Raw genomic sequence first — 23,293 nt, 5'->3', positions numbered from 1 at the left:
AATTCGCTTTTTGACCACTACAATTAGATAACATTAAGTTGCAGTGCAGTTGCAGGGGGGCGCTGTTTCAGATAAACAAATTTCGTCCTGGATTAGATACTGTCAAATTGTCGGGTAAAACACCGTTTTATTGGAATTTTAAATGACATGGTACATAATTTAGGGGTGGAATGAACATTTCGACTCACATTTCAGTTTGTCAGGAAGATACACTACTAAGTGTAGGTACATTCACGTCAAAACAGAAGCCGCAGCAGCTTGTATAAACTAAAGAAATATAAATATTTCACTTACATATTTCGCTGTCCAGTCAGTCCTGCTGCGAAGATATCTGTCAGACAAAACAGTTTATATTAATAGTTATAAGTATGTTCTCATTTTCTACAACTTATGTTAAAACTTACATTGACGTTTGTTTTTCCATGGGACGCTCCAGAGAATCTTCGCGGGCTGGAAGTAATCAAGTCATTCCGAGTTTCACCTGCGTCCGTTTGCTAAAGGTGTAGTACCCTTTTCGACCACCGCAATTAACTAATGTCACGTGGCGGCGCTGTTTCGCTCAGATTTCGCCCTGAATTCGATACTTTGGGTTACTTGATAAAAAAAAACTGGAACACTGTTGATTTACTGGGATTTTATCTGAGATAATTTAGAAATTTTATTTATTTTAAATAAAATACATAAATGAAAAGCTTTGTGCAATTAAAAGGCCAATCCATTTCCATTTGAGAATGAGGTGCAGTTTCAACTTCTTGGTAGAAAAAAAATTATATATATATATGTATGTGTGTGTGTATGTATAGATCTATAGAGATATATTTCTCTATAGAACTATATCTATAGATCTATAGAGAAATAAAAAATTCCCTTCTCACCCACCCACCTCAGCATAGGCACCACTGTGGTCTTCATAATAGTATATATATATATATATATATATATATATATATATATATATATATATATATATATATATATATATATGAGCAAAGCTGGTCGAGACAGAACAACACAAGTTTCATTTGGATTCAGCATTTTATTTATGGGCAGTCCAATAGGTGAGATAAATAGATGGTTATTATAGTAACCTCTGCAATAATTTTCATCATTCCAACACCAGAGCACAGGACACATTTACATCAGTTACAGCTAAGTACATAAGTTAGAGTTAAATCATTGCCATACTTGATCGTGAAACTAACACAACAGAGGTTGTACTGCTAATTTGTTTTAGCAGAAAATCTGCTGCTCTCTGGATCACATATGCAATGTGAGCAAGGTCAAGTAGAAAACAGGTGTTAATAAAAGCAAGTAGAAAGATAAAAAAAAGAAGATAAATATGGGACTTATTCAACAGTAAATTGCATATTGACAAAAATAAACATTTTCCAGTGTAATATTGCTTTAAATTTGGCTTTGCAAATACAAATGTGCATTGAGTTTTTCTTCCCCCCATCAGTCTCATTGCTTAGGCAGAACTCAAAAAAGTGAGTCAGGTGGTTTTTATTGTTATTACATTTCTAAATTAGCACTAACTTATATTTTATAAGTCATTTTTAGTGTCTCACCAAACAAACTTGCACTTTGCAATGGATAACAGAAATCTAACATCTAAAGTGCCTCAATAGCATCTGAAAAATATTCAGTTTTGACAACACGAATGAAAAACTTCCCTTTTATTGCATTATTAAGGATAAGACCCAAGTTGGAACCATTGAACAGAGTTCAGTGAAAAGCCTCTTCTGACGTTTTTCCTCTTACCATGAACAAATATTCACTTTTACTGATCATTCATGATGAAAGAAATATAAGACCAGAAAAAAATATGTTTTTAAGTTCCAGGAGTTCTAAAATGTCAAAGAACCAAATAACCGGTAAAAGGTTTATCTTTGTTTTGTTTTTTTCTTTTTGCTTAAGAGGCAGTGCAAGTCATTGCAACATTATGAGCACCTTTAAATATTGCTTGAAAAATGAAAGTAGGAAAAAGTGTTAATTTGGAGCTGGAAACAGAAGGTTTAAGCCCTGAGGTTTTCTGATAACCAAATATTTTCAAGTCGTTTTATTGTAGCTTATGAAATTAAAATAAATATGACTGCTTGTTTTTTTTTCCTGTGGTCCCATAAAATTTTTCAATTCATAAGTGTTTGTAAACGCTGCTATATAATTGGCTGATTTATGATGTTTTTGGTAACTTCATAGCTGGCTTGTTGGTTCCTTTAAAAGTTTATTATTTTATATGGAGACAAAATATACAGTTAAAAGTTTTATAGCAACTCCTAATAGCAATGAACCACATCAACTCCTTTTTCCAGGACTGAATGATTATACACCATAAAACTAGAATGATTTCTAAAGTTAGAAAGTTGGAGCCAAAATTATCGATATACCCACTAACATTTGGCTTAAAGTCAAACCTACACCAAACAGTGGATAGAAAATATTTTCACAAAATGGTGACATTTTGAATAAATATTTAAATAATCTTTATTAAAGTTACAAACTGCAGCTTTAAGTGTTATGTTGCGTAATGACTCCGCTCTGGAAAAAGAAGCATTTGTACGCATCACTATGAGTGAATGCACAGTTCTCACAGGAACTGTGACCGACAGTGACAGTGTGCGGGTTTTTTTTTTTTTTAAATCAAGACTATTGAACTTCTCTATGGCGTCTTGTTCATTTAAATTTGTCATATTTATGGACCAGAGCAAATAAAATACTATCCTGGATACCAGTGAAAGGAGTAGCAACAACACTGATTTATTAAAGAAAATTGTTGGTCCAATAACAGAAGACAAGACAAAGCGAAGTGACATCCTCTTGCCTACCAGCTGTTATGGCTTCATTACTTCGTGAGCAGTCGGGACGGCTTCATCGACAGCTGGCAGGAAGTTTCCTGGTCCCTGGTTTGGCACATGGGTTCGTTCAAGGTTTTGAAGTTAAATGAAATAATGAAGAGTGGCTCAAACTACCAGCAGCTTCTGCCCACACAGCTTGCAGCTCTCATCATATGATGATTTAAATGATAGAAATTGGTCCTGGCTTCAAATCTGAAGCGGTTTCAGAGGTTGGTCTCGTCCCAGGTTGGGTCGTTCATGTTCTTCAGAACCCGCCTGACGATTCTCTCCAGCTCTTTTCTCGCTCGCTGCTCCTCCTCCAGTGTTCGTTTTATTCTCTTGTTGTCCTGGAAAACAGTAAGGAGACAGATTAACAAAGATAGAAAGGAAAAATTAGGAACTCTGCTTGTATAGTCTGTATTCCATAATGCTAAACTGAAAACAAAAATTTAGATATCAAAATGATTTTTTAAAAAAAATATAACTTCAATTTTGGGTATGAAATAAAATGGAACATTGCAGGAAAAAAAGAAGACAGAAAGACGAAACTCACCTGCTTGAGTTCCTGAACCTCATCTCTGAGGCTATAAACAGTGTCCACCAGACTTCTGCAGGAGAAAAAATATAAAATTCATAAAATATAACGTGTTTACATACCGATTCAAAACCAGGAGAAAAAGAGGAAGCTACATTCACAAAAATAAGAAGCACCACCAATGCAAAAAGCTGAACAGGAGGTCATGTTTTAAGTAATTCAAAATTACTGGTGCAAAATAAAATAAGTTCTGCTTTCATATTTTTCTTCTCCCACCCATCCACATATAGACAAATAGGAATATTATTCCTAAAAATCAGCACAGGTATTAGTCTACGCATAAGCTTTAACACAAATAATGTTAATACACTACAAAAAATATCACAATGAAATGAATTTGTACCTTTAAATTAGAAAAACAAAATTGTTGATGCACAGCAATGCGTAAATCCATCGAATAATTGACCTGTGTTTAAATATGTTGCACATATAATCAGATTTATTACCGTTCCTCCACTACAGTTTGTCCGTTGCTCCTCGTTTCTTCAACAATAATCTTCTCCTCCTCTGGGAACAGCATGTGGACATCTTTTCTGCTGGAGCCTAAGACAATAAAAGTAAAAAATAATCAGAGAATTTCACAACTTAAGCAAGCAAAAAATTTGCACTCAATTGTTATTCTTAAATGATATTGAATCAGACATTTAAAAAAAAAGTATTTGGAAGATTCCAGCAACACACTGACATCCACATAGCACCTATCTATCACACACTGAGTCAGCAGAAACGGTTCACAACAACATCTTACGAGAAAACGAGGCGGTCCTGTGACTTTGATTAGTCCAGATACTGTCATAATCGGAGTCTTCTGATTGGTCAGAAGATGGCAGGTTACTAGGGAGCGCAGCCACTGTGAGGCTGGTCTCAGCCAGCACATGGTTGTGCATGAGGTCAGTTCCCTGCCATGCTTTACGGTGCCATAAAACACCAAATTACATGTTTTGGAGGATGAGGGAATAAAATCAAATCAGATTGGATAAAGGATGGAGAAGGTATTGGGTGGGAAACCATAAAGTCAGTTTGGCAGGAACACAAACAAAATGGGAAAATGCATGACAACACAAATCAAAAATAATAGTTTGTTTGGGACAAATAAGGAAATAGAGAATGGATGAGAGTGACAGAAGCAGTTGAATAAATAGAGAAAAGAGAGAGAGAAAAACTTGTTAGTATAAAAAGCTTAGAAGAAAAAGTAATTCACAGTACTAACAAGTTGAGATAATGTGTGTGGATATGAATGCATAGAAGTGAAGCAACTCACTTGAGTTTAGAGTCTGGCGAGTCTTTGCACTCGTGCAGTAAGCCTCGATCACCTTCAGGATCTGAGCGTCCTCCTCCAGAGCCGCTGTGCCTGACGCATTAGAGGAAGATGGGAGGAACAGAAACATGACAAATGCTGAAGATGCATCCAAACGTTTTAATGCAGAAGAATCCAGGAAAAAGCTCATTTGTTTTCATCACACTGAATACATACATTTGGACAAAGTTACGAAAACCATTTTCATTTTGTGCTGAGCTTACTCTTTCTGGCAGTGAAATCTTCCTCCGATGGTTTCCTCTCTGGTTTCCTTATGGTAGGGAGCAGCGGCCTCTTGTTTTTAGGACTTTTACTTACATCCTTTAAAAGACAAAATCAGTGCAAAAAAAATCAGCACAGACTTACAGGTATAACTGCAAGAACATTTGGTTCAAATCTATATACAAGTCAAGTTTCTTTGTACAGCACATTTCTTTAACAAGGTGCTTGACACCATAAAAACCTCTTACAGTAACTCATAACGACACAAGCAATACACATCACATTTTGCCAAACACAATTATCAAAATCTCCAAACAAATACACATCAAACGTATCAATCAAACAGAAACCCTAAACAGGAGGTTAAATGTCCTTCAGGTGATAGAAGGCTGACTTTTTTAACTGTTTATGTGTCTTTGAAGGCTCAGGTTTCAGTCTGCCACTACTTTCTAGCCGAACTAGCTGAAGCTGCGTGCTAACTTTTCACACTGTTCATAAAAATATTTTATGTTCCTCCCACTTCACAATTACGCCTTACTTTGTGTGGGTCTATAAGAAGGTTTGTGTGAACGGGTTTGTGATCGGCACCTCTTTGAAGCACAGGGCAGCAGACGGTCGTAGTGGAGGTGCAGGGCGAAGGCAGCTCAGGGTCCAGGGTTTGGGGGTGCTCGGAGGCTCCAGCGGCCCCCACATGGGGCTGCAACTGGGAATTGTCCCATTTAAGGAGGGATGAGGCAGAGAGTGGTAAGGGCTCCCCCCGCGAGACTCAGAGTATCTGGAGGGCGTGGCGGAGTGGGAGGGCAACTAGAAGCAACACAGCGAAGAGGAGAAAGAGACAAATGAATGAGCAGCGACTCATTGGCTGATAATACAACATTAGAGCCTTACTGTGTAACAAGCATCCTGTAGCTTGCACACTTGAGGTGGTGTGGTGTGTGTGTGTTTGGTGAGGAGGTCCAGCCAGTCTTGTAGATCACGTTGACTGCTGCAAGCTATCTGCGTGCGCTCACACTGGCCTCCTGCTCAACAACGCGCACACAGTGAGAGACGATGCGTTATTTAATAATTCAGCTCATGAAGTGGATTATTTTTTGGAACAATATGAGATCTGTTGAAATTATTGCATTTTGAAAATAGAGAGAAAAGAGGGAGTGACCAGATATTTCAAAAGCATTCTTCAGGTTTTCTCCATCTTCAATTCTGGAGATGAGCATTCCTGATAAAGGCATTTTCCCCTACAAACAGAAATACAGAGTAGCTCCCCTTATTGCGGTTTCTGAATAACAATTCATATGAATATTTGTGCAATATAATGATGATTCAATGGCTATAAACATACCTGATATATAAATCCACTCATTCGGAGGCTAGCTGAAAGCATGAGCAGAGTGTGAGGGAACAGGATGAGGAAGCGTTCATTTGACTCCTGGAAGAAACACAAAGTTCTGCTGGTTGCAACTCACAGGCGAGATCACAAGTCGGACTTCAACAGGTAAAAAGTGAAGCTCCTTCACAGAGTTTTATACCTGGCAATTCTGCGTGTGAACTTTGACCTGGGACATGTGGAGAACTGGGCCAAGAGTTTTAATATCCTCTCCTTCCCAGTTTCTGATTGGCTCAGTCAGAATCTGTAGCTCCAGGTTCTTCCTCTTTCTTACCTCCTCGCACTCTGCCTGCGTGAAAACACACTGAAAGTGTAAACAAGGCTCTAAAAAAAAACTCCACAAAATGTGACGTAAAACCGATTCACTACTGGAAGAGAAGCGTTCTCACTGCAAGGCTTTTGAAGGCTGCCATGGCAGCACTGAGGTCAGCTCGGTCAGGGTGTTGCTCCTAAAAGACAATCAGAATATCAAAAGGAAGAATGTGCATCTCTTCAAGTTTTGGGTATTTAAAACGACTAACTTCCATATGTCTGTCCAGTTCTTTCAGCAGCGCTGGGTATCTTTCCATCCTGGTGAAGGGTTTACTCAGACTGACTGTTAGTGTCAGGTTGCCAGGACTGGATGCTCCTTTTGACTCCATATATTCCCCAAGATCGTCACTGTGAGACACATTCATAAACATGTCAATCTGAAGGATTTGTAGGTTCAACACATGTTCAGGGTTCGAGTCCATACCTGTGTTGTGTGAGCACGCTGACTGCAGATGGGTGATTGGAGCAGTAAGTCACATAAATGGCCTTCATCTCAGGCATCAGGTTCAGAAAGAAACCCCCGATTCTCTGTTGGGTCTCTGGAAGTCTACACAAATTACACTGTGATATCAGACTGCATGGAAAAAAATGTTTATTTCTGCAATTATACAGAAAAAAATGCTACAGATTCAGCTGACCACTAGATGTCTCTGCTGCTACATCTACTTCTGACTTGAAGTTTATTTAAAAGTACTTTAAAACATCCCCCAAAAAAGTGCTCCGAGTTCTTCTTAGCAGTTATTAATCAAACAAAAAATGAAGAAATTTTGCAGACAAAGCCAAAAACAAACTGACTTGGTCTGTTCGTCCAAGGACTGGACAAGCATCTGCTGAAATGTAGAAATCTCTTCCAGATTTCCCTGAATTTGACAGATGTCAACACTGCTGAGTCTGTAAAGCAGAATAATTTTGAGACATACATGCTGTAATGGAATATGTTATTTATACAGTTTTGGATTGAGGAACATTTACCTGTCTGTGGGGTGAAGTGGACGCAGGTACGTCCCCAGGAGACTCTGTAGCTCCCTTGAATATTCACTTTCTGCCTCCAGGATGTTCTGTAAAACCTGTAAAAGAGACAAAGTTATTAAAAATAAATCATTTTTCACACTTGTCCATGTTTGCAATAAATCTCTTAAAGAAAAAAACAAATTTATACAGAGAAACATCAAAACAGCCCTGATTAATTGTTGGGCTGAAATGAGTAATCAGATTAATTGTGATTAATAAATTATTGAAATTATATTTACTAATTTAGTAAGTGATTAAGTGCAGTATACACTCAAAAAATGCAAGAAAAAAATTCAGAGCAATAAATATGCAAAGAATATACAAAGCACATACATTTTGCATTTGAGATAAAAAATAAATAAATAAATAAATAAATAAAACATCTGTCTGCAGATATGTTTTAGCCAAAGCTCCTCAAGTGGAAGTGTGAAACTTTTCCTTGTTGTTGCATTTTAGGGAACATAATGTTTATTTTCTCATTTTAAAAATTAATAGAATTATTTTTTATTCTTATATTTTAATGTATTTCTAATTTTGTAAAAAAAAAAATGGATTAAGTTGTTGAATAATCTGTAGAATGTGCCATCTTCTATCTGAATAATCAACAGAAAATATGATGGTTTAATCAATTACTAAAATAATTGTTAATTTATTGGGAAGAAAAAGTTGTAAAACTTCTTAGAGATACAGAAAATCCTTGAAGTTCAAGATAAATCTTAAAGGCTTTCAGAAATGTAGTCCATTAAAAGCAAACTGGGCAGACATAGGATCCTGGGGGAGAGACAACACCCCATCCAGTGGTGTAGTTTCTTAAAAACAGGATTTTCATTTTACCCTACAGGTTAATTTGCAGCAACTACAGACGTCCAGCAGAAATTATGTTTCCGATAACTGTACATTTTTAGCTCAAACAAGAAGTGAGTGAGGTGTGAAACCATCTAAAATAGTAACATATGCTATACTGCTGCAGCAATCTTATTTCTGATGCATGTTGGTGTATTGAAAAACTCCTGTTATTAGTCTAAACCTGACAAAATGAAGCAGATTTTATGGAACATAAAGTCTTTGAGGTTCTGCGTGTCACTTTTCATGCTCTGACAGACATTTGTGGTGGAAAAATATGTATGCGACGCTTTAAAATACACAACAACTCATCTGTCAATACTGTGTTGAGGTAAATACCAGCTTATTTTTAACATGTTTTATGAAAATATGTATTAGTATAGTAAGTGAAAGAAAGAGGTCGTTTTAGTGAGGCATCATAAAAATGCCCAAAGCCTACATCTTCATCTGAGCTAGTTTTTTAAATAAATAAAAACAGGATCCTATTTTTATTTTTATTTTCTGGGATTAGTGTCCAGGAACAGTTTTCACTCCAGGCACGACCTGTATGCGAATGGATAAAAAGAGACTGCGGTTCCTCGACCAGAGACAAGACTGTCTGCAGAGCCTGTGACATCTTCCTACATTATTAAAAACACTCAAACACACTCACACCAGAAAGAGCCCACCCTGAGGCAAGGCTGCCCCAGAAACCACTGAGATGGAAGAAATAACCTACATTACATTGGCCACACTCTGTCAACACAGACCTGCCGCATGCATGGCTGCCATGTGGGCTCCACAAATCATGCCATGCTGACACACACACAGACATGGCTATGAGAAAGTCAATTAAATGTGTGAATCAAAAATAATTGATTGCGACAGCCCATAAAGGCAGACACACAATGTGAAAATCATCCTCTAAGCTTGAGTCACCACTAACCTTAAAAGCTGCATCAAAAAAAAAACTTTTTTTTTTAATTTTTCACAAACCGTCATTGTAGCCAAACATGTAACCTAAACCAAACTGGATTCTTACAGACTTAACCCATCAGTGAACAAAACAGGAGGTTGGATTTCTTGACACACTGATACTCACCATGTTGTAATAGGTCTTTGAGATGATGGTGGTGTCAAAACCTTTAGGGGGACTTTTCAGAGTCCCACACTTTGGCTTATCTGTTGTTTTGTCTAAAAATAGAACAAAGTCTTACTGCTCCAATCAAAGGACGAGTCAAAATGCATCTCTGATTATTAGTCCGTCATTGAAAAATAATTAATGTTAAATTTCTATTATATAGATTCCTTACACCTTCCTATAAAGCGTGATTCATTTAAAATGTGTGCTTTTCTATCGTGATCATTGGAGCTTATAGCTAATGAAACCCCAAAATTCAATTTCCCAGAAAATTTGAATATGACACAAAAATCAACAAAAGTAAAAAACAAAAAGCCCAATTTCAAAACAGAAATGTTATGTTAGGCCCGTGAAATCATGGGAAAGATGGTTAGCTTGACAATAATTCAGCAAATTGTAATTTATACCAGCCAAAAACAGGGTAAGACATAACAGGTCTTTGCTAAAAGACTGTGATCACAAAGTGCTGTATACGAGCAGAACATTAGAAAGTTAAGTGAAAGGAAAATGTGTGGTTAAAAAGTAACCACACTTATAATAGCAAGAGAGAGAAAGCGGTCAATCAAAGTAAATTCAAGAGTTTTGTTATTTATGTCAAGCAGCTGTGTCCCGGAGACATCAGAAACCTGAGCTTGAATTTCAACAACTCAAAGAATTAAACACTTTATAATGAACACTGGGTGTGTAATGAAAATCCATGATACATTCAGTTCTTTCTAACTGAACTTTTTCATATTTTTTAAGATTGAAGTCAAGCTGTAGAAACACTGAAAATGTACATTTATCAAACTTGATAAAAGTCAAATCACTGATGATGTGACCTCACTCGTCTGTGTAGATGATCAAGAGTTATACGTAGATGATTCACGTTATTATCTTTCAGTTTTTGCTTTGATCATTATATTTCTGCCTGACTACTAACAGGCATGTTGTTATGATAATTGCAATGTAAAGCCAGGATAAATCTCTGTCTTTTCTGGATAATGAGTATCTTACTGTAGTTAAAGAGATCAAAATGAATGAAACTACTTCAACGGGGCATACGTGTCCTCTGCTACGTCTTAGCCTGCTGCTGTCTAAGTTGTTATTTTCTGTCAGGAATTTCCTTTGTAAGCAGCAGCTCAGGAACTTCCTTTCTTTGTGTCCATGTCAAGCTTCCTGAATTTGGAAGCAGCACAGCAAACCTCATGGTTATAGACGAGCCATGAGGAACTGATCATCCTGCACAGGCTCAACTATAAGTGTCTCTGATACCAATCATTATAAAGAAGTGAAAATGCAAGTAGCACGCTGATATTTCAACATCTTCAACTAACTGCTTTCCGTATTTGTCTAAACCCACCGCCTCCTTTCAGCTCCCGTACGTAGTTACTGGGGAACCACCCAGTCTTGTCGTTCAGCGAGCCTTCCCACCAGCCCCCCTCCACCTGCTTGGTCACACAGATGACATCACCCTTGGAGAAGGAGAGCTCGTCCTCGTTGGTCGGCTGGAAGGCGAAACGCGCTTTGACAAGCAGCTGGCCGCACACGCCGCCATCCGACATGTCCTACGATGGAGCGTAGAGGCCGTGTTAATGGGGAAAACACAGCAACGTCTGGCTGGAGTTGTGGCGCCGGCGTTGGCAGCATGACTCACCAAGCTGCGGTACTGAGGCTGCTGCAGCTTCGAGGAGCGACTTTGAGTGTTCAAAGAGTCGAATGATTTGATCCGTATATTGGAGGAGTGCGGCACACATCCGCTGTCTCCTGGGACAGACACTTCAGCAAGCACACAGCAGGAAACAAAACCATCACACTCAAAAACTTGCAAAAGACATGAACACTAAATGTGGCCAAACACCTGACTCTTACCTTCAGTGGCTTTGTTAAGAGCAACTAAGGAGTTTAGTACTTTGGAGAAGTTCAGTCCCTGCAGGAGGTCACTCACTTCAAAAGGCTGGAAAACAAACAATTTTTAGCAATATGTTTTGATAACTTTTTTTTTCAGCCTAGTCGAAGTTTGTTATTGAACAACCTGGACAGTGGGCCAAAATTTCTCTGAATAAAAAACCCCAAAAACCTCAAAGACACATACAAAAGGAATTCTCTCTGAGAAACTATTCTTTTCTATTCTATTATTATTCTAAGAAACTATATGGACACCCTTTCTAAAGCTATTTATATTACTCACAAAAGCAAAATGAGGGTTTCTGGAGTGGCCTAGTCAAAGTCAGGAGTTAAGTCTGACTTAACTGCTGTAGCAAGAAACATTTTTGTTGCCCTCCAGTATCACTGGCTTCTGCAAAGCAGTAGTGCTGCACCACAACTTATTCCAAATGTTTATTTGGGGAAAAATACATTTTGCTTTGATATTGTCTAGGTAGAAAAAACATCAACAACCAGAATTATCTGTAGGGTAGCAAATACTTTTGTTGTGGATTCAAAACAAGCGAGAGAGATTATTTTTGTCATCACTTTGGCTGCTCCCAAAATATGCATTAGCTGCCTGTGCTTCATTGGTAGTTATGGAAACAGGAGGCACAGATTCACTTTGATAGGATTTTTGTTTTTATTTATTTTTGTACTTGACAGAAATGTTAAATCTATGGAACTGATTCCTAAATGAGCGCGTCTTGAATTGGATCGACATGCATTTTGATGGGTTTTTCTTGTTTTTTTTAATCTTCTGTCAGTGGGGTAGAAATTAAATTCAGGGACAATCTGGTATTTGTCTTTCTGTCACAGTTTAAAAGGACAACACAGGGCGTATGCCTCTCTGTTTGCATTTCTAAATGGGTCATGGCAGGTCATGACCTCCTCCTCAGTGAGCATGCAGAGAGATAATGTACAAAACAACAAACATCCTCTTACACAGTATTGATTTTAGCCGTGGGAAAAAGAAGAGTGGGATCATAATGTGCAGCATGCAGACTCCTAACAAGGTTTGCTGTGCATTTGTAAGATAGATGGGCTTTTTTTTATTAAAAAAGAAAAAATCTTGAATCCTTAAGGAGCGATGGTGAGAGCATGAAATGGATAAAACAAGGGGGAGAGGAAGAGTGGGCTGATGTAATGTAGTCTGCCAGGCATCCAGTGGATTTTCCAATCAGCTTGATTAGAGGAATGGCAGCCATGTCACTGGAAGCCAAGGTCTCCGTTACGAGCAGTCGGGAGTAATTCCCCCAGACAGTCGTGAAGCAGGCGGAGGACAGGCCAGACCGAGCGCCCCACAGAAGGGGATTACAGAGAGGAGGGTGAGCGGCGACACGAGCGCAGACTTGGGTTAACGGAAGCAGCACAAGAAGCGGTCAGATAAAAAAACGCTGCTGGATGTTTGACTCGCTGTAGAAAAGCTTGTATGTCTCATGGTAGTCAAGTAAACTGCTTAATCCATCACAAGCTTCTGGTTTAAGCTTATGGTGACAAAATAAAAATATTAGCAGTATTTAATCATTCTTACCTATTTAAATGGGAGAGTGATCAAAAAACTGAACTTCAAGGTCATTTTCTGATTATGTGGCTTTTGTAAGTTACGTTTTCTACTAAAACTGATTAAAAAGGAGAAAATCGCTCCTCTTTTTAGTGAAATTCACTTGGTAAAGTCATAAGATGTACAGGCTGCGCTTTAAGCTCTCGCTTTCATTGCATCACATTCCAGTCCTGTTTTCCTTAGAGGTGCTTTTAACTTTAATTTAGCAGATGTCACCTGCGGTTTAATATTTATGATTCAGTAGACTTTAAATTTTGTTCTTTTAAATTTAAAATTTTTTTAATAAACAAATGGATGTTACTTATTTCCATTTATTATAGAAAGATTTCATTAATTTAATAGAAGCTGCAATAGCAAAAAAAATCCCTAATATTTTTATGTCCCTCTAAAGTCGATTCTTCAGACTAGGGTGTGTAGAAACAATATTTGACAGATTAATTACACCATTAGTAAAACTTTTATTCAAGCTGAGGGCTCGCTGTATATTTTCCTTTTACCTCATTTTTCCCTCGATTTCTAGTCTGTGAAGTTTTGGGTCATTGTGCGTCCGTTGGCACAAAGTCGCCCCAAAGTGTTTTGGTGAGATTAGCAATCCAAGCCGAATGCAAAAGACTGTATCTGGAAGTGTTTGGCTCTTTATACTGTAAAGATGTTGCAGTTTAATTTGCCACTTTAAAAGGAACGGTACACTGAAAACAAACAAACAAGCTCTAAAGAGCTAAAACCTTGGTTTGCAAATGATCTAAAATAATGCATTAAAAGTTAAAATCCTCGTCACGTATGGCTCCATCTTCACAATTTGCTAATATAAACATGCTTGTGTGTGGTTTACACAGGATTAGAAGCTTCCGAGGTGTTTTGATTCTGGCTGCGTGTGTTGCCAGTAACATGTGTGATCGAGCGATTACAAGAGGGAAGCTCAGACTTAATCCGCCTTCAGACCAAAGTTGGATCAGAGAATTAATGCAGCATTTGACTCAGTTTTGCTTCATTTTTAGGGTGAAATACTTCTTAGAATGCAAACCAGATTAAAAAACTATACGGGCGCCCTTTCGTCAAACTACTTTGACATGTGGCCCCGCCCCTTTTTAACCGGAAGTCCCGCCTCCCAATTTCCTGTGACAAGAGGTGCCCCCACCCATTTTAGTTATTCAGTTACAACCCCTCCCACTGACCCCACCCCACTTCAGGCTCCCCCCTAGAGGACATCTTAGGCATTTATTTATTTATTTTATAGAGAACTCCTATTGACCTCTGAGTTTTAAGAGTAATACAATAAGAATCGGCGAAAGATAATTATGAATAATGTATATTATACATACTATGCGTAGATAAGTTTCAATAGATTTGGAAGGTTGTAGTTCCCTTCGGTTCTGTGCCTCAGCGGTTTTTAAGATAGCATTAGATAGCATCTGGGTAAAGTGGTTTGAAAACAAAAAACAATAATAAAAAAACAGGGTCATTCTTAGGACTCTGGTCAGCGCGCAAGGCTTTGTCAGTTAGTTTCCCTAGCAATGGAAAGGTAAGGTAGGTATTGGTTTAAAAGTTTATTCTCACGATCGATGGAATATCAGCTTTCACCAGCTCCATCAAGAATCAATTGACATGACGTGCGTATGTGTAGGAGCGCGCGTGAGTGTTCGTATGCGCACGTGTGCGTGGCCGAGCGTAAGAGTGGACTGGCGCGCGTCAGTCCGTTTTAAAAGGAGAAAGAGGGGGTAGGGTCAGTGACAGTGGTGGTCAGTGTACCTGGGTGTGTGTGGGGCAGTCGTGAGAAAAAAAAAAAAAAAAGCCCTTGCCCCCTGCAAATACATACGTCTAAAGAAAACCTACAATTTAACTTCATTATTTATGGTAGTATGACTAGTTAGTGCTGACTAACACTAACTAGTGTTAGTCAGCAGTTTGTGATTTCTTTCATGCTTTTCTCCAAAATAGTAAAAACCTGTTTAAACGCATTTGAAACTCATATTTTTCTGTAACACTTGCTAGTGTGATACATTTCAGTAAATGTTCCTCATTTGTAAAGTTATTTCTTAAGAATATGTGACACTTATTAAGCGGATCTTAGTGATGTTACTCATATTTAAGTTTTAGCTTTTTCTCACAGTTGAAAGATTTTTTCTTTCTTTCTTTATTGTTTTTTTTTAACACTGCACAACTACGCTCCAACATGGTGAATTGCTTTGTTACTTTTATCGTTATCCACTACTATTGGCTCTAACTTATATGCTGTATGTTTCTTGGCCCGAATGGTGCTTTTTTTATCCATCCATCCATCAATCCATCAATCCATCCATCCATCCATCCATCCATCCATCCATCCATCCATCCATCCATCCATCCATCCATCCATCCATCCATCCATCCATCCATCCCATCCATCCATCCATCCATCCATCCATCCATCCATCCATCCATCCATCCATCCATCCATCCATCCATCCATCCATCCATCCATCCATCCATCATCCATCCATCCATCCATCCATCCATCCATCCATCCCCATCCATCCATCCATCCATCCATCCATCCATCCATCCATCCATCCATCCATCCATCCATCCATCCATCCATCCATCCATCCATCCATCCATCCATCCATCCATCCATCCATCCATCCATCCATCCATCCATCCATCCATCCATCCATCCATCCATCCATCCATCCATCCATCCATCCATCCATCCATCCATCATCATCCATCCATCCATCCATCCATCCATCCATCCATCCATCCATCCATCCATCCATCCATCCATCCATCCATCCATCCATCCATCCATCCATCCATCCATCCATCCATCCATCCATCCATCCATCCATCCATCCATCCATCCATCCATCCATCCATCCATCCATCCATCCATCCATCCATCCATCCATCCATCCATCCATCCATCCATCCATCCATCCATCCATCCATCCATCCATCCATCCATCCATCCATCCATCCATCCATCCATCCATCCATCCATCCATCCATCCATCCATCCATCCATCCATCCATCCATCCCATCCATCCATCCATCCATCATCCATCCATCCATCCATCCATCCATCCATCCATCCATCCATCCATCCATCCATCCATCCATCCATCCATCCATCCATCCATCCATCCATCCATCCATCCATCCATCCATCCATCCATCCATCCATCCATCCATCCATCCATCCATCCATCCATCCATCCATCCATCCATCCATCCATCCATCCATCCATCCATCCATCCATCCATCCATCCATCCATCCATCCATCCATCCCATCCATCCATCAATCCATCAATCCATCCATCCATCATTTTACACACTTGAGTGTGTTCAGTAACGAAATATAGTTTTTGAATTTTTTATTACTAATGCTTATAAATGATCAATGTAAACCATCAATCTGTATTCAAGTAGTGAATACAATTCATATTAATTAGATTTGATGTTTTAATGCATGCACTTGGATTTCTATTGATTTATTGAATGATGGTCTGCGTAAAGATGGCCATTCAAGTTTTATAGTTTTTATTTCTTTTGGTTTTTGTTGCACAACTTCAAATATATACTGGCTATCAACCAACAATTCAATCAGAGAATTTTATTGATTTATTTTTCTTCATAAATACCCTCTCTCACATCTTCTGACAACTAGCCCAGCTTATAATAACATTAACTAAGCAAAACTGAGTCAAATGCTGCATTAATTCTCTGATCCAACTTTGGTCTGAAGGCGGATTAAGTCTGAGCTTCCCTCTTGTAATCGCTCGATCACACATGTTACTGGCAACACACGCAGCCAGAATCAAACACCTCGGAAGCTTCTAATCCTGTGTAAACCACACACAAGCATGTTTATATTAGCAAATTGTGAGATGGAGCCATTACGTGACGAGGATTTTAACTTTTAATGCATTATTTTAGATCATTTGCAAACCAAGGTTTTAGCTCTTTAGAGCTTGTTTGTTTGTTTTCAGTGTACCTTCCTTTTAAAGTGGCAAATTAAACTGCAACATCTTTACAGTATAACGAGCCAAACACTTCCAGATACAGTCTTTGCATTCGGCTTGGATTGCTAATCTCACCAAAAACACTTTGGGGCGACTTTGTGCCAACGGACGCACAATGACCCAAAACTTCACAGACTAGAAATCGAGGGAAAAATGAGGTAAAAGGAAAATATACAGCGAGCCCTCAGCTTGAATAAAAGTTTTACTAATGGTGTAATTAATCTGTCAAATATTGTTTCTACACACCCTAGTCTGAAGAATCGACTTTAGAGGGACATAAAAATATTAGGGATTCATTTTGCTATTGCAGCTTCTATTAAATTAATGAAATCTTTCTATAATAAATGGAAATAAGTAACATCCATTTGTTTATTAAAAAAAATTTAATTTAAAAGAACAAAATTTAAAGTCTACTGAATGAAAAATATTAAACCGCAGGCGACATCTGCTAAATTAAAGTTAAAAGCACCTCTAAGGAAAACCAGGACTGGAATGTGATGCAATGAAAGCGAGAGCTTAAAGCGCAGCCTGTACATCTTATGACTTTACCAAGTGAATTTCACTAAAAAGAGGAGCAATTTTCTCCTTTTTAATCAGTTTTAGTAAAAAACGTAACTTACAAAAGCCACATAATCAGAAAATGACCTTGAAGTTCAGTTTTTTGATCACTCTCCCATTTAAATAGGTAAGAATGATTAAATACTGCTAATATTTTTATTTTGTCACCATACGCTTAAACCAGAAGCTTGTGATGGATTAAGCAGTTTACTTGACTACCATGAGACATACAAGCTTTTTCTACAGTGAGTCAAACATCCAGCAGCGTTTTTTTATCTGACCGCTTCTTGTGCTGCTTCCGTTAACCCAAGTCTGCGCTCGTGTCGCCGCTCACCCTCCTCTCTGTAATCCCCTTCTGTGGGCGCTCGGTCTGGCCTGTCCTCCGCCTGCTTCACGACTGTCTGGGGAATTACTCCCGACTGCTCGTAACGGAGACCTTGGCTTCCAGTGACATGGCTGCCATTCCTCTAATCAAGCTGATTGGAAAATCCACTGGATGCCTGGCAGACTACATTACTCAGCCCACTCTTCCTCTCCCCCTTGTTTTATCCATTTCATGCTCTCACCATCGCTCCTTAAGGATTCAAGATTTTTTCTTTTTAATAAAAAAAAGCCCATCTATCTTACAAATGCACAGCAAACCTTGTTAGGAGTCTGCATGCTGCACATTATGATCCCACTCTTCTTTTTCCCACGGCTAAAATCAATACTTGTTGTTTTGTACATTATCTCTCTGCATGCTCACTGAGGAGGAGGTCATGACCTGCCATGACCCATTTAGAAATGCAAACAGAGAGGCATACGCCCTGTGTTGTCCTTTTAAACTGTGACAGAAAGACAAATACCAGATTGTCCCTGAATTTAATTTCTACCCCACTGACAGAAGATTAAAAAAAACAAGAAAAACCCATCAAAATGCATGGCGATCCAATTCAAGACGCGCTCATTTAGGAATCAGTTCCATAGATTTAACATTTCTGTCAAGTACAAAAATAAATAAAAACAAAAATCCTATCAAAGTGAATCTGTGCCTCCTGTTTCCATAACTACCAATGAAGCACAGGCAGCTAATGTATATTTTGGGAGCAGCCAAAGTGATGACAAAAATAATCTTTCTCGCTTGTTTTGAATCCACAGCAAAAGTATTTGCTACCCTACAGATAATTCTGGGTTGATGTTTTTTCTACCTAGACAATATCAAAGCAAAATGTATTTTTCCCCAAATAAACATTTGGAATAAGTTGTGGTGCAGCACTACTGCTTTGCAGAAGCCAGTGATACTGGAGGGCAACAAAAATGTTTCTTGCTACAGCAGTTAAGTCAGACTTAACTCCTGACTTTGACTAGGCCACTCCAGAAACCCTCATTTTGCTTTTGTGAGTAATATAAATAGCTTTAGAAAAAAACGCAAGTTAAAGAAAAGCAAGAAAACAAAGTCTAATGAAAGAGCAGTATCTTAAAATCCTGACCATATAATCTTGACAGTTAAAATTAATGTTAATTTGTAGATCACTACTCAGTGACAAAACAAAGGCACTTTTTCATGATAAATTTCCATAGAAAAGCCCGTTACTCCTGACATGCCTTATAAATTGTCAGAATAAAAATTTTAATTTTGTAAATAATTAAAATAATTTTTGTTTGTTTGTTTTAAGCCTCGCAGTGTGATTAAGTAAATAAGCAAGTGATGGAGTGACTCACCTCCACACTGAAACCCCCGCAGCCCTTAATAAACTCCGCGATGTTCCTCTGAGACTCGCTGTCGCTTCGCGGTTCCTGGAAAAACTGTGAATGAAAAGAAAAACCGGTTCAGTTTTAAACAGTCTTCTGAAGCGGTAATTAAGCCCTACGGCAGATTTTAAAGAGTTTCTTTGACTCACAGACGTGTTTGTTTTAACACAGTGTACACTTGCTGCTCCCAGGATCAAACAACCTAATCAGCACAACTTCCGGTTTTACCTTTCAAAGTAAAGTAAACAATTGCAAAACAAGCTTAAAATGCGACTTTTTTGTTTGTTTGTTTTTATAGCGATAATTAAGCGCTCGATATTTATTGCATATAGTCCTTATGCATTTCTAATCGATAATATCCCCGGAACGAATGGAAAACTCTCAAGAACTAAACAGCTGCTTCCATTGACAGCTTTTATTTTGAAGGGCGCACTCTCTCATCCCATAGTTTAAGTTTTGTTGTTATTTGCTGTGTTTTGGCATTTAAATGCTTTTAAAAATCAAATCTTCAGTCAAACTTTTACTGCAACTGCGGCAGCTGAAGGAGGATGTGACGTCAACAGACCCACAGTCCATTGTTTGAGAGTGTAGGGGGCGTGGTTTGCGCGTGAGCGCAAATGAGGATAACCTTGCACACCTATGAGATCATATGGTTAATAAAAACCAAAACAAAACAAAACAAAAAAAAAACATAATAAATGATTTGATTAGTTACTGATTGTTGTAAAGAAAAAAGTGAATTTCATCAAAATAACAAGTGGCCAAAACAAAAGTTATAAACCAATAAAAAGCTAATGATCTATTTTTAGACTTTGATGGACATAGGAACAATCTTGTGATTCTTTTTTTTATTTTTTTGGAGTCAGATCTACATCTATCAAACAAACAGCTCTTGCATTTGAAATATCTGCACATCAAAGTCATTGATTCCCAGAAAAAGGCTGATCTGTGGCTCTTTAGTTACTTATCTTGGTGTTTGGGTTTTGTTTGTTTGTTTACCCAAATTGCCAGCCATACTAAACACGTCCTTCTTATTGCTTGTTTTTTAAGATTTCAAAAGTATGTTTGCAATCACACTTTTTTATATTTACACATGCAACACTTTTCAAAACAACAAAAAAATTGTTTTAACTGCATTGTGTAACAATAGCCCTCAAAACTATTTTTTTGTTTTGTTTTGTCAAAAGTGAAAATAAAATGCAAAAAAATCATACTGCAGGCTATTTGGAACCTCCAGTTATATTTTTAACAACTTGATTATATTTTTTTACTCATCGTGTACAGTAAAAAGCCTTCCGAATATTAGGAAAGCAGTCTTCCATTTTTAGATTGCTTACTTTGTCCACCGTCCCAGGTCTGAGTCGCTCCAGCAGCCTGCACAGAACGACTCCATCCTGCAGGGACGCCTGGAGGAAAGCCTCTGGATCCGACACGCTCTTTTTGGGAGACTCCAGGACCCCCAGCGTGATGAGCCACGTTACCGTCTGCTCTGCCGAATTCATGATTTTTGCCGTCTGGGATCGTCCTCCAGCAGCAGCTCGGTCAGTCCAGGCTGGGTGAAAACCCCCCGCAGCCTGGAAACAGAAGGATCGGAGCTGGAAGTGAGAAATAAGACCGCTCCTTCCTCCTCCCTCTTCTTCTCCTCTCTTCCTGAGGATGCTGATATCACCTTGCTTTGTGCACAGCTGTAGCAGCCAGCAGATTCATCAAGTCAGAAGCTGCAGGAAATGACTTCCTTTAGCAGTTTTCAAAGTAAAAGTGGAAACCTGGGAAGAGGTCGATCCTCCTGCACCTCCTCTCTGTGCTGCTGTTGCTGTCTGAAGACATGCACCAGTCCCAACCAACAACAACCAATCAGAGTCAGGGGGAGGGCCTTAGCGATGTCAATCAATGCTACGAGCAACAATCATCAAAATGTGAAGACTTATATCAGTGCTTTTAATTTGAAAGGGAATCCACTAATTTCTGTTCTGTCATTGTAATTTTTACCATATGCAGCACAGATACGGAGATGTAATCGCTGGAAAATTACCCATATTTCTTGCACCACAAAATCTCTCATATAGCATTTATAATGTCAACATATTTATTAATTAAATAATGAGACAATTGGGATGAGCAGAACATGCTAAAGGGCTCATTACTGTCAGGGGTTTAATTTGTTTTATGTACATTGTGTTTAAAAAAAAACCCAAATAAAAAAACAAAAAAAAAAAAACAGAATTAGTGGCCTGACTGAATAAATTGGAAAAAGTTGTAAAATATGTAAACAGCTCTATCAAAAGAGACTCTTTCGCCCCCTGTTGGACACTTTGGCTTCTACAGTTTGCTGCAAGTAGCTTTTCTAACTCTCCAGCTCAATATTCATTTATATTTTGGCATAAATTATGTAAACATCCTTTAGGTTTCCTAAGAAAATCCCAATTTGAAGATGTTTTAAGTCCACTAAAAATGAAAGCTGAACATTTCTGCAGCGATTTATTTCAGAACTTCAATGTATTTAGCTCCATCCATATAACTTTGACCAAAATAAACTACCCTCGCAACATGATGTTGCCACCACCAGGCATGACTATGGCAATGGTCATGCTGACTGCATTTTTGCCAGTTTTAAAACTCTGCTTCTAATTAAATAACAACAAAAAAATCTATTCAATTTGAACCTTAAATTGGCTAATTTAACAGATATAATGATGCATAAATGACACGAACAAAGGTTATAAAGTAATCAACAGGATGGCAACTGGCGTGGAAACACCCAAACTGCTTCAAAGTGTGAAGTTCTGTGTGAAAACGATGAAGATTGGTTTTTATATTTAACTAATACTTATTCAATGTTTATACCTCTTGAACTGTTATACATTTCATCAGCTCAGATTTTAATGCCTTTTATTTTGATATAAACAACAGACCTCCATCACTGGTGAGGGAAAAGGTGACTAGTTGATATAGTTTAGGGAACATTTTTAATTTGTGTGTTCTTCATCGCTGCTAAAAAAAAAAGTTAACAAATAAATGGAAATAACCCAGCAAGAAACAAACTCTGGAAACTCAAAGAGAAAATAACAAAGGATTTAAAAAACAACAATTATGAACACTCTTATGGATCAAATTTACACAAATTACATTAAATAAATGTCAAAAAAGGATCAAAGAGGTCTAAGGTGATAAATACACGTTCTTGCACATAAAGTTGCTCTCAATAATACTAAAACATAAGAAAAATATTTCAAACTAATATTAATTAATCACATAGACTTTCTTAAGGCTAAAAGAACAGTCGCTACGCCAGCTGGTGGCAGAAAAAGGAAGCTGTCAACAGCTGCCATCAGGTTTTTGAGGAGGTCAAAAACCCTGGATTGACTACAAGGAACCAGCTGGGAGATTTATGTGATACTACTGACCTAAAAGCACAAGAACAGCCAATTCAGAATTGTTAAAAGCATTATAAATGATCTAAGGAGGTTGTGGGATTCAGTTCAGTAGAGGATCAAAAACATGAAGCCAGTGGTGGTCCTCTGAAACTGTAGAGCTGCAGTTTGTGGAGGGGAGAATGGAGAAGAAAATCTTTGGGAACCATTGCTAATCAATACTAAAGTTTAGTGTAATGGAAGGGTTCAACAATTTCAAGGGTTCGGAATTTGGTAAAAATTTCCTTTCAACAATTAATCTCCAGAAGTCACTTGAAATATAAGTTGTGTTGAGACATTTAAACAATTTTTAATTTGTTTAATGCAACCGATTTCAAGTTTGTTTCCACCAAACCTAATTAGCAGAGGTGGATGAATGACTTTTAAAGTGAAGCGGCCCACACACAGTCAGCGTGTAGGCCGCAAAACCACAAAGGTTTTGCACATATTCATAACCGATTTACAAAACTGAGTGCAAGTGAAAAGTTTCCAAGTCTGCAAAC

General features: G+C 38.1%; 1 protein-coding gene across 4 annotated transcripts in view; it reads right to left on the bottom strand.

The window, feature by feature from the left end:
* Positions 1–1,016: 1,016 nt before the first annotated feature.
* Positions 1,017–23,293, bottom strand: part of arhgef7b (Rho guanine nucleotide exchange factor (GEF) 7b) — a 90,301-nt gene continuing 68,024 nt past the window's right edge. For 2 of the 4 annotated variants that reach the window (XM_055024977.1, XM_055024978.1), the window contains 22 exons: positions 20,718–20,954; positions 19,351–19,434; positions 11,470–11,554; positions 11,255–11,376; positions 10,961–11,165; positions 9,580–9,671; positions 7,617–7,711; positions 7,440–7,535; positions 7,069–7,191; positions 6,854–6,992; positions 6,722–6,781; positions 6,475–6,621; positions 6,288–6,374; positions 6,105–6,183; positions 5,837–5,967; positions 5,537–5,752; positions 4,951–5,047; positions 4,691–4,780; positions 4,178–4,336; positions 3,876–3,972; positions 3,388–3,442; positions 1,017–3,181 (listed from right to left, as the gene is read on the bottom strand). In XM_055024977.1, coding sequence (XP_054880952.1) covers positions 3,059–3,181; positions 3,388–3,442; positions 3,876–3,972; positions 4,178–4,336; positions 4,691–4,780; positions 4,951–5,047; positions 5,537–5,752; positions 5,837–5,967; positions 6,105–6,183; positions 6,288–6,374; positions 6,475–6,621; positions 6,722–6,781; positions 6,854–6,992; positions 7,069–7,191; positions 7,440–7,535; positions 7,617–7,711; positions 9,580–9,671; positions 10,961–11,165; positions 11,255–11,376; positions 11,470–11,554; positions 19,351–19,434; positions 20,718–20,882 — 2,547 coding nt within the window. In that variant the 5' untranslated portion in view covers positions 20,883–20,954 and the 3' untranslated portion in view covers positions 1,017–3,058. Of the gene's footprint in view, positions 3,182–3,387; positions 3,443–3,875; positions 3,973–4,177; positions 4,337–4,690; positions 4,781–4,950; positions 5,048–5,536; positions 5,753–5,836; positions 5,968–6,104; positions 6,184–6,287; positions 6,375–6,474; positions 6,622–6,721; positions 6,782–6,853; positions 6,993–7,068; positions 7,192–7,439; positions 7,536–7,616; positions 7,712–9,579; positions 9,672–10,960; positions 11,166–11,254; positions 11,377–11,469; positions 11,555–19,350; positions 19,435–20,717; positions 20,955–23,293 lie in introns of those variants that run through there. The other 2 variants (XM_055024979.1, XM_055024980.1) reach the window with 2 other exon arrangements.

Source organism: Poeciliopsis prolifica, unplaced genomic scaffold, assembly GCF_027474105.1.
Source record: "Poeciliopsis prolifica strain line A6 unplaced genomic scaffold, Auburn_PproV2 SCAFFOLD134, whole genome shotgun sequence".
NCBI lineage: Eukaryota > Metazoa > Chordata > Actinopteri > Cyprinodontiformes > Poeciliidae > Poeciliopsis > Poeciliopsis prolifica.
The sequence above is the reverse complement of the archived record's forward strand: the minus strand, read 5'-3'. Positions and strand labels throughout refer to the sequence as shown.